This window comes from Leptodactylus fuscus, chromosome 4 (genome assembly GCF_031893055.1).
Source record: "Leptodactylus fuscus isolate aLepFus1 chromosome 4, aLepFus1.hap2, whole genome shotgun sequence".
In the NCBI taxonomy this organism is placed as follows: domain Eukaryota; kingdom Metazoa; phylum Chordata; class Amphibia; order Anura; family Leptodactylidae; genus Leptodactylus; species Leptodactylus fuscus.
This window is the reverse complement of record NC_134268.1, coordinates 89,364,319-89,376,776: the sequence shown is the minus strand read 5'-3', so window position 1 is coordinate 89,376,776 and position 12,458 is coordinate 89,364,319. Positions and strand designations below refer to the sequence as shown.

At 37.3% G+C, this 12,458-nt stretch overlaps 1 protein-coding gene across 1 annotated transcript; it reads left to right on the top strand.

The window, feature by feature from the left end:
* Nucleotides 1-1,213: 1,213 nt before the first annotated feature.
* On the top strand, nucleotides 1,214-9,158 carry NRN1 (neuritin 1). The gene is made up of 3 exons (XM_075270786.1): nucleotides 1,214-1,444; nucleotides 5,913-6,057; nucleotides 7,998-9,158. Exons 1-3 carry the CDS (start codon nucleotides 1,390-1,392, stop codon nucleotides 8,227-8,229), a joined length of 432 nt encoding a protein of 143 aa, XP_075126887.1. The 5' UTR covers nucleotides 1,214-1,389; the 3' UTR covers nucleotides 8,230-9,158.
* Nucleotides 9,159-12,458: the final 3,300 nt, after the last annotated feature.

The following is a 12,458-nucleotide window of genomic DNA, read 5'->3' as shown; positions in this document are numbered from 1 at the left end:
AAATAATAGACGGAAAGCTGATACTTACATAGATATACAATATAAATAATATAGAGACAGACAAATATAAGACAAACAGATAATAGATGACAAATAGGAGATAAATAGACATAAATAGAAATAGATGACTGGCAAACAGGTAAATGAACACATAGATAATAGAAATGATATAGATATACATAAGAGATAGACAGATTCATAGATTGATAGATAAATAGATATAGATGATAGGGACAGACAGACAGACAGACAGACAGACAGACGGGAGATAAATATATGAGATAAACAGACAGATAAATAGATAGGTAACAAATATGTGACAGGCAAATCAACAGACTCATAGATAAAGGGTTAACTATAAATAGATTACAGATAGATTGATTATATATGTGAGATAGACATATGATTGATACATACTATATTTATGAAATAGACAGATACATAGACCGACATGCAGATAATAAATATGAAACAGACCGATCGATAAACTGATAGATAAGCAGAGACATATTATATATGTGATAGATAGACAGATAGATAGATAGATAGATAGATGACAGACAGATAGATAGAATGATAGATAGATAGATAGATAGATAGATAGATAGCAGACAGATAGATAGATGGATTGATAGATAGATAGATAGATAGATAGATAGATAGCAGACAGATAGATGGATAGATAGATAGATAGATAGATAGATAGATAGATAGAACAGCTGTCAGTGAGATATATGTAATCCCAGTGACAGTGAGGACAGCCACCAGCACTACTATGGCAGGGATGAGTGAGTTGATGGAAGTCAGAGCTGATGACATCATCTAGTCACTTGCTCCTCCCAGGCAGGAGGGGGCGTTACTATCAGTGTGCTGACTGGCAGTAGTCCCCTGTGGTGGCTCCCAGGGTCGCCTCATACAGTCAGTGGCTGTGGCTTTGGTGATGTGTGTGCAGATGACACAGCCCTGCCGCATTGTACATATGCCACAAGTTTTGCACAGTATACACTTTACAGGAGTGGCACCGCTGACTGAATAGCGTCAGTAGGACTCGCTCATCGTCCATGGCACAGGCGGCTCCATATGGCTAGCCCTGGCCACTGATGACTACAAGTGGGGATCCTCTGTATAAAAGCAACTGGTGCATCGCCAGCCTCCTCACGTCAGCTCCAGGCAGGGGGTGGGCGGGGCTGAGCTCCATCCTCCCCTCGCCAAATGGTGCGACCCATCCCAAGCTCTTCCCTTCTTCTCTTCCCTTCCCTTCTTTCTCCGGCTCTGCTAAGTGTCAGCTGCTGGAAGTTGTTTGCAATGCCTGGTTCTCATCACTCCCCACCCAGGATTTCCCCAATCTCACATTAATCTACAGTCTCCAATGGTTTTATTCAATGTAGGATGGGAGTTCATCTGAACGGAAGATATATTCTACTGGTGCTGGCTGTGCACATAGGTGAGTGCCAATCGCCATCATCTCCGTACAGACTGCTAGGAGGGAGAGCATTAACCCCATCCTGCCATGTAGACAGCAGTCATCGGTCTGGTTAATGGCCAAATGTCGTAGGAAATGTCGCCGATCGTCTAGGCATTAATCTAAAGTTACTGCGATATATATGTAGATACCTGCCCGACATGGACAGTATGCTAGGAAAGTCTAATGGGGGTAGAAATGGAGGATGCCAAATGCAGAATGGGCGAGATCGGACTCAATTCACACACTAAATTCAACCAAAAAACAGATAAATTTTGTATATATATATATATATATATATATATATATATATATATATATATATATACACGCAACATTATGTACTATTCTAATTAGATTCAGCAATATATACTATTAGAATATTGAGAGCAGGCAATATCTTATTTGTATTTTATTTAGTTCCCTTCCTATCCATTCATTCTCTATTCTGTATAATTAACATCAATGTATAGTATTTATCTGAGTATTTTATCTTTACTTATATATCTATAACACTAGCTATCTACTATAGAGAGCCATTTATGCTTCTGTTTAATCTATCTCTCGATGGCTTTTATATATATATATATATATATATATATATATATATATATATATATATCTCAAATATATGTGTGTGTGTGTATATATATATATATATATATATATATATATATATATATATAAATCAATCGATCCAATAATTGTACATATGTTTATTTAATACTTCTCTTTCTTCTTTATAATGTAAAATAAATCTATTATCAGTCTGTTATACAGATATGATTGAACGAACAATTTTTCAGATATTATGTGTCTTCAGTTATCAGACCTTATACTGTAGATATATGTGTATTTGATGAGTGGGGACAAAGCAGTGGATTCTCCATAGAGAGCCACTATGGCACATAAAACATTGCCCATGGTTGCATTCAGTCAGCTCACTGCGACAAGTGCTGTACTTGGCATCTCTCCTCAGTAACCCTGTGACAAATGGGCCCCAATGACAGCAGCTCTTCTACCTACCTACACAACAATCCCCTCATGAGATGGGGAACCTGGCTGATCAGACGATGAAAAGAAAATTCTCAATTAGCACCTCGAGTAAGAAGAGCCATGTACAGAGACAATTAAAGTGCAGTCTAATCCCGGCTAATGAAGCCCGGGACAATGAGCAGGCAGAGGAGAGGGGCTGCAGCATCCTCAGCTCTCCAGTCCTGCACCCTGGTGACTGCCATCAGGCGATAGAATTGACTTTACACCAGTAATGACATTAGTGACTGTACATGCAGACATCAACACTTCTCACTGCTTGTTAATGGCAGCAAGGGCGAGTGCCTGCAACCTGACAACAGCATTATTAGCGGCTTACTGACTGCCAGAGACTGCTCCACACTGCTGCTCACTGCTGGTGGACTGGCAAACAAATGGATATATATATATATATATATATATATATATATATATATATATATTATTGCATATGTCTCTTACATGCAATAGTATATTGCATGTAAGACACATATGTCTCAGCTATATATACATATATACCATATATAGTACAATTCAGTGTGTGTAATAAGTATATATATATATATATATATATATATATATATATATATGTCAGACATAATCGTAATATTGTTATTGCCTTAGCACTTTAGCAGACTGCTTTTCTAATTTTTTGTTACTCTCTGTTTTTGCATTTTTTTGTCTGAATATATATATATATATATATATATATATATATATATATATATATATTCCAATCTAATTATATATATATATATTAGATTTTCAGTAAAAAGAAATCGTTTTGAAATGTCAATGCGGTTCTGGTGGTTTCCAGTGCTATAATGTGTAAGGATAATCCTAGAAATGGATATTACGTTGATTTACAGCTCTTTCTATTTGCGCTATTTCTAAATGTTTTGTTGTTAAAATGTTTGGGTTATTTCTATGACACAATTTGCAACATTCGGGACCACAATGAAGATTTAAAATTGTATATATTGCACATTATGGATGAGTTATTTCTGCTGTGTGCTGTATAAGGTAGTAAGGGCCAGTCAGCCTCTATATCTCTGTACACACAATGGTTGTTGGTGCGTCTTTACTTCATATAGAAGGTGTAAATTGGGATTAGCTATAGTGCAGTGTCAGCCATAGGAGCAGTGTCAACTATAGGTGCAGAGTCTTAGCTATAGATGCAGTGTCTTAGCTATAGGTGCAGTGTCTCAGCTATAGGTGCAGTGTCTCAGCTATAGGTGCAGTGTCTTAGCTATAGGTGCAGTATCTTAGCTATAGGTGCAGTGTCTCGGCTATAGGTGCAGTGTCTCAGCTATAGGTGCAGTGTCTCTTTGCTTGGCAGATCTCTGGTGCCAGCATGGCTCTTTTCTCTGCATAGTGTGTGGGTGCAGCTGATTCTCTGCTACACAGGATCAATCTGGTACTGTATTAACTCTTGTTCTATCTGCCTGACTCCAGAATGGGCCATTGACTGAAAAATAGTTGGAGTATGTGTCTGTTTGTAGCAAACTAAGACTTGTATGAAATAAAGATCTAATGCAATGTAGTATGATGCCAGGAAGCCACGCATGCGCAGTGATACAATGCAATCTGGTGGATTATACAGCATGATGATGTATGATGAGCAGTTTGTTTGTGTTGCATCCATATGATGTGTGTGCTTCACCAATGCAGTGTGCCACATTATTGTCACCCAGGGGAAGAAGGAGGAGGGTGTGTTGTATCCCAAATTGAATCCATACACAGACAAGGTGTCACCTTTATTCTCAGTACTAGGTGCTCCACCTCAAAGCTCCCAAACTCCCATTTTATTATTATGGAAATATTGTATGAAAAAGAAATATCCAAAACCGTCCAGTACAATATAACGAGTGCTTTATTATTCGATCGCCTAGACAAGTACACTCGTTGACTTTTATTGACCGATCAAATCGGTGTAATTTGTGGCAAGAGTTATGAGCTGTAAACATTGATAAATGTGCCACTTCCACTTAACACATGTCCCATTGCCTTGTAGTCTATCGAACGATTAAGTTGATTTAATATGTGTCCTCACATAGAGATTGGATACAATGTAGACGGTTTAGAGACCCCTAAGACCCTCTAATCCATTGCTTGTGCTTCTGGCTGCTAGGTCTATGCAGAGAGCTGGAGTAGCTGGAGCAGACGATGAAAGGGACCTGCTAATGTCTACATACATATTTAATGACAAGCTGCCTGAATGCATTTGGAAGAGGAAATGGGGGAAATGAAATGGAATGTTGTTATTGTGCTCGGGACAGAAGAAATATTATATTCACCACTATACTATATATATATATGTGTATATGCCTGGTGCAGATAGCCAGGAATATGCTGGAGCCCCCTCCCCTCACTGTCTGATCACTGCACCATCTACTGTATCTGAATCCAAGGGAATGTTTATGTGTAATATCTCTTATCAACTCTTAATAGAAAACTCCATAAAGTGCGACGTGGGGAAGATTACAGGTTTATCATTCTGCAAAAGAGATTTAATTGCCCCCACATTTAGCAGTTATTTAATGTTCTAGAGAATGTTTTATTCATGCCTGGCGTCTGCTGGGACATTACTTTTCATTCTTCATTTAAAGAGAGTCGGAAACTATTTTATGACAATGTATTTATTCTGTGGAATCACCGGAGGAGCAGCCATTGTATGAGCAGCAAAGCAAATACAGTAAGCCAGGCTTCCCATAATGTCACTTAGTGCAAGGCTTACATAATCGGGAATAGAGAAAAACAGAACCAAAACGAATATAGAGGGGAGACATTATCTATCTATCTATCTATCTATCTATCTATCTATCTATCTATCTATCTATCTATCTATTTGCATATCTATCTATCTATCTATCTATCTATCTATCTATCTATCTTTCTATTTGCCTATCTATCTATCTATCTATCTATCTCTCTCTCTCTCTCTCTCTCTCTCTCTCTCTCTCTCTCTGCCTATATATCTATCTGCCTATCTATCTATCTATCTATCTATCTATCTATCTATCTATCTATCTATTTCTAGCTACCTATCTATTATATATCTATTTATCTGTTTGCCTATCTATCTATCTGGTTATCTATTATTTATCTATATATCTATTTATCTATCTGCTCTATCTATCTATCTATCTATCTATCTATCATCTAGCTAGTTATATATCTGTCTGTCTATCTATTGTTTATCACATCTCTTTATATTTAGCTACTAGTGTGTGATATTAGTTATAAGGTATTATGGCTGAAATAGACATTGTAGTTCTCCTAAACACTGGTATTTGGAGATGATATGAAGCAATGCCAGTAGAGGTGATGAAGCTCCTATGCAGGTACCGCAGTAAGTTGTCGCTGTGTGTGAATACCGGAGCTGTCCAGCTGACGTGGTGCTGCTCTCTATCCCCAGCATACTTGGTGCAGGCGGTGAGGGCGGCAGGCAAGTGCGATGCGGTCTTTAAGGGCTTCTCCAATTGTATGCTTACGATGGGAGATAAAATGGAAACCTATTCGCAAAGCATGGACGAAGAGAAAAACCTCAACACCATTTGCTCGTAAGTCTTCAAAGACAGTTTTCTTCCCTCTTCCAGAATGATGAATGACTGGATGCGCCATTGACGCCGACTGTCTACTAAAGGCGCCACCCCACACCCCTAACTCCTCACTGCAAGGGCATGTGCATGGGAAGGAACACAGGGATATAATAGAACGAGATATACTTCACATGATGCATCTAGCATTCAATTCATGCAATATGTCTAAAAGTTAGATTTTACAAATATTTTTAATTTTTTTCTAAAACTAAGTCTAGTTTATAGTTCAGCCCCAACATCCACAAACAGAAGCTGGTACTTATAGATCATACTATGGAGATAAAAGAGTAGGAAGTCATTATTAGTAATAACCAAAAACTAGCCAAACACTGGTAACCTGCCTGCAGCTAGTATATAGGGTCTAAGTAACCTGGATATACTCGGAATCGTCTGTAGTAATGATAGTTTCTACTATGTAGTCTATTAGAGGGTAACCATGAAAACATACTAAACTTGTATTCAAATTAGATAGGTAGATAGATAGATCGAAAGATAGATAGATAGATAGATAGATAGATAGATAGATAGATAGATATAGATAGGAAGATAGATATATAATAAAATTGGATAAATTATTAAAAAAATAATAAATGTACACATATAAATATATATTTACACACACACACACACACACACACACATATATATACACACATACACACAAATATATACATACACATACACACACACACACACACACACACAAACATAGACATAAGGTTATAATGGATAGATAGAGATTACATCATACATGATACATAAACATTAGACAGACACATATTACATGTGGTTTTTAGCCATGTGCCATTCAGTTTCCATGTGATCTTAGGCTGCTCTGAGGTTTAGAATATATATAATATTCCTGTGGGAAATCCAATCACACATCAGATCTTGTAGCAGACACGGTTTCCCGGCATCTCAATATCCCATTATTTCTTATAAATGTATCCCAAACATTACATTTTACAGCAATCCTAAGAGTCCTCAACGACTGTACATTACATGCAACTACTTACTACAATACACAGGCGCCTGTCTGGTATAGGCTAGGAAATGAAGACACAGATGGGGAGGGGGAGAGAGTGACGGGGGCTGGGGGGGTCACTGAGGAGATTACAAGATTGCAGAGTAAGGGGATGCATGGGGTCACACATCTATTCTCCAGCTCTCACCCCCTGGGAATAGTCGCGTGTATATCAATGCCTGCTTGAGATATATTGACTTTACAACGGTGTTAAGCTGATAAATCTCAATGGATAGGAAATCCTCGTGTCTGGAGGAGCTGCTGACAATGGCACATGTGAGGACACTTCTGGCATCTCCAAGGGGCAGCTGCCTAATTGACAAATAATTGATATATTGATAATTTAAAATTTTACTCTTGGAAAGCCATTTGCAAACTATCATGTGATAAATGATAACTTTATTATCACAATTCGTTTAATAAACAGTTGAGATATGACGCTGGAAAAAGAGAAAAAACTGCAAGTTATAGTAAATCTAATTTGGTGGATTTGGTCAAAATTTCAGTGTTAGTTATTTACATTTATTAACTGAAAGCTAATTGTATAGATAGATAGATAGCTAAATAGATATATATAGATAGATAGATAGATAGATAGATAGATAGAGATATATACAGCTAAATAGACAGAAATAGAGTTAATTCTAATAAACATATATATAATTTTAGAGGCACATAAATATTATAAATATTTCCAACTTGGAAAATGATTTTCAGTAAGATAGCTTTTCACTACCTCAGTATAAACCGCTAGTGCGTTAACAATCCCTCAGCACAGGTGTGAATGGTGCCACACTCATGGTGTTATATACAAACAGTGGAGCCACCTACAGGCCAATGGTAATCTGATGCTGTCCCTTTATCCTGTCTCTTTCAGATACTGGAACGAATTCCACGTGTGTGCTGTGACAGTGCTTGCAGATTGCCATGAAGGGGCAGCAGACATGTGGGAGAAACTGAAAAAGGATTCCAAAAAACTCAACATTGAAGGCAGCTTGTTCCAAATGTGCGGTGGATCTAGTGGCTCAGCCGGCCCCAGGGCTGCTCTTGCCACCATCTTGCCTTTACTCCTGCTGTCTCTATCTGCTCTACTTACCTGGATCTTCTAGTAGACCCAAAGGATCAGGATCCGCCCTCACTCGCGCCACCTGCTGGATTCTAGAGGAAATACCTAGCCGTTCTCCGGGGACGTTGTGTTCTCTGTGACGTTTCCCATCTAGGATTGTGGAAAAAAAGTTCTATTATTTACTTTGTGTTTCGTTTGCCAAAATGTTAAGAACCAGTGAGCAACAACAGCCAAAACCGGACCTCAGCTTTACATCTTCAAAACAGAAACCGCGAGCCCTTTTATCCTTTGCAAAGAAACTCAGGAAAGGCCCTGGGCCAACCAATAATAATAATTACAATAATAATATTAATAACAATAACAGGAGAAGAAGAGACGGAAATGGGCTCATCATTATGAAATAAACCATCACATGCAGAACAAGCCAAGGGACCTGTCACATATGGAAGATGTGCTGTAGATGTTCACATGGTCAGTCACAATGTTCACCATGTCCCCTCTCCACTAAACCATGTTTTCCTCATTGCAATGCAACTATATAACCAAGGAAAGAACAGCACTGACAAGAAGAAGAAGACAGCTACTGAGAATGAATGGCCAATGGATGAGTGTACTCTGAGTGGGCAAGTATGAGCTATGGACTGCTGAGGGAGTGAAGCTTTATCTGCTGTTGCCAAGATATATTTCCAAGTTCACTGCCTTTCTTTCTTTCTTTTCCTTGGTTTAGGTGTTATACACATATTACTTAAGTATCCGACAGTGTAAACCACAAATGGGGGAGTCTATGTATATCCGTACAAAATAGTTATTATACAAAAAATAAGAGATTTTGACAGAAAAATTAAAGAGAGAGCCTTGATTTTAAAATAAATAAATGTAATTTAACAGAAAGTTTATTATAAACTCAAATCAGCAAAACATATTTGCTACAAAGTATAGTACAAGATATTAAATAAAATTATTGTTTCAAAATGTGTGTGTTTTATTAGAAGAGTCTGTTTCCTAACAGATGTTTTATCTTTGGAGAAAGCTGTTGCTAATATATATATATATATATATATATATATATATATATATATATATATATATATATATATATATATTATACACATATGTGTATCAGACTTCTAAAACTTGCCAGAGCTTGTACAGGCAAAATATAAAATAGAACTTAAGAAAGAAAGAGTGGTGGGATGTGAAGGAGGAGAGGGATAAATGTATTTTGACATGGAGAGAAAGAGATAAGAGAGAATCTAGCATAGAAATTAAAAATGAATAGATGGGAAGGAGGAGAGAAATACAATGTATTGTAAAGAGAGGGAGTAAAAGAGAGGGAGAAAAGGAGGAGAAGAAAAGGAATTACAAAGAAGGAGGAAAAATATAAAATAGAATTTAATTAAATAGAGAATGGCGAGATATGAAGGAGGAGCAGAGGGATAAATGTATTGTAAAGAGGGGCAGTAAAAGAGAGGGAGAAAATGAGATGAGAGAAGGAGAAAAAATATGAAAATTGAGAATTTGAGGAAATGGCTAAAGGTAGAAACAAAATAAATTGCAAGGAAATGCTAGAAAAATATAGGGAGAAAGAAACATTTATAAGTATAAAAAAAAAAAAAGGGAAAGAGAAAAAGAGGAAAATTAGAAAGCTATTGTATAAGGGTAAATGTCTGAGAAATTCATCCACAGCAAAGGCAAACGAAAAACAGGAAAATAAACGAGAAATGGAAAATTCAAGAGCAAGTAGAGAAATGTGAGGATGGAAAATGGAGAAAGCAAGGAGGGAGGAAATGAGAGGGATAAGAAAGGAAATGAGAGAGTAGTCGGAGGGGAATAGACAATGTGGATAGGGAGGTTGGAAGAAGGAAAGATGAAAGAACAGAGAAACAGAGGAGGAAAGAGAGAGAGAAACACAGAGAGAGGAAGGAGGGGCAGGAATGGAAATAGAGAAGGAGAGAAAGGAATGAGACGATAGAGACGAGAGGAGGAGAAAGAAAACAGGGAAGGAGAGAGAAGACAGGCTGAGTATGAAGAAACAGCTTTTGTTGGACAAAAGGTCACCAGTATTAAGACTGCAGAGGAGCAGAGGATCTGCCTGTTCACATGAGGCGTTTCATAATTAATAAGACACCTCAGCTGAATTTGCAGGAGACTGGCTCTATTGATTTAGCAGAGGAAAATGCTGTAACCTTTTCTATTTATAGGCTCTTGATGTCTAGAAGTATACTTGTGTGTACACATGAAAGCAGCAACAAAACCCTTTGTGAGCCCAGCCAGTAAAAGCCAGCCAGATAGACAGAACAACAAGCTGCCATTTGATCCTGAGAGATACAGTACCATTTAATGTCCATTAACTGTATCTTCCATCTACTCCTTAAGAAATATAGTGGCAGGTCTTTATTTTCTAATGTAATGTGTATGCACTCAGAGGATAACACTAATATACTATACACATATTACAAAAGGGATCTAAAATGCTCAGGAACAAAGGCAGCATCAAGCTCTTATGGAGAGAAAGGTTAGCTGAAGATCATACACACAGATACCTGGATCCTACTGCACCATTACAGATAAGATGTTCCCTGCTACAATACATGATATTTCTATGTGACCTTTACATGGGCTGAGGCATATTAGTGTGTTACATGAACATCCTCTATTGTGGGGTAAAGTGACTGTTCCATCAATAAGGAGTGTGTCTATGATATCACATCCCTGTGTGTGCATTCATTAATGATCTCCTTGTCTCTATATATAGCCTATGCATGCAGTATTCCAGACACCCAGGACAGTAAACTGCATGAAATGTTTCACCTTGCAATGAAAGTGGAAGCTGACATGAAGGGTGAGATGCATATTTTCCACGCCAGGGTAAAGCATGCTTCGATTTTAATATCAATCTTGTTAGCAGAGAGAGAAAAAATATGTTCAATGAAAAATAAATTCTCCAGGGAAATCTTGTCTCACTGTTATTCCAATGCAGATGTGACTCTCATTACCAGACCAAGCCACAGGCAGACTGCAGTCACATATTTGTAATGGGATTACAAACTGGGGGTAGAAAGGGGAGAGATTTCTCAGCATATCATGTCATTAATTACATTTAATTAGAAAAAGATGCTGATTTTATTGCATTAAATAGTCTAACGATTTAAATTACAGGAACAATGCAAAATATTAGCAATACTAGACTGAAGAGTCACTATGCAATGTCAGTTATAGTATATGCTTTCAGGAGTTATCATGTTGGCTATGCAGGGATAGGGCTTGATTTAGCCAAGAATAGGTCCAGGCCATTATCTTAGTGTGTGTGTGTCTGTATAATGTGCAAGAGGAGATGGAACATCAAATTCTCAAAACTATCTATCTATCTATCCATCCATCCCTCTATCTTTCTTTTTATCTATCTATCTATCTATCTATCTATCTATCTATCTATCTATCTATCTATCTATCTATCCATCCATCCATCCATCCATCCATCCCTCTATCTTTCTTTTCATCTATCTATCTATCTATCTATCTATCTATCATCTATCCATCCATCCATCTATCTGTCTATCACTATTTATAATTGTATTAAACTGCATTATTGGGCTAACCTTAAAGGAGCACTAAAAAGTAGAGCGTTGTAAACAAAACTGCAGTTATAATATGTAAATGCGATGCAGCACAATTATTTACTAGGACACAATGCATTTCACTAAATGTAGACCATGTATCAGGTGTAGTTCTATTTAAACCCACATGTAATATATCACAATTTCACAATAAATTGAGCAATTCCAGAAATATTTGACATTAGACAGCACAAATCATAAGACTAAGGCTAGGATCAGGTTTGGGTTCAATGTATGATTTAAACACAGCAAATTCTCCTGATGTATACGTCTAAGTCCTTACAATCCAGTTTAGTTTAGAATCCCTGGATAGAAAATGATGCCAGAAGTCATCCCATTGTTTTATGGGATTATTTTTGGCATCCAATGCATCAGTTTTGATGTCAGATTTCTTTTCAGGTTAGAGTGAAATAAACATTGGCCCAGATTTATTAATAGTTAGACAGTAAGCTAAAAATGTGTGAGATTTATAACAGTGGCAGAAGCTGGATGATAAATCTGGCATATATTTAGACTGTCTAGTTTACGTTTATAACACTTTTTAGTTGGCTTGCTTTGGGACAGAATTTTACGACACAAACTTGGCACATTATTGACAGATCGTAGTGTATTTAGGCCATGTCCCACTTTTATGAGAATCCACACCCCGATCCAG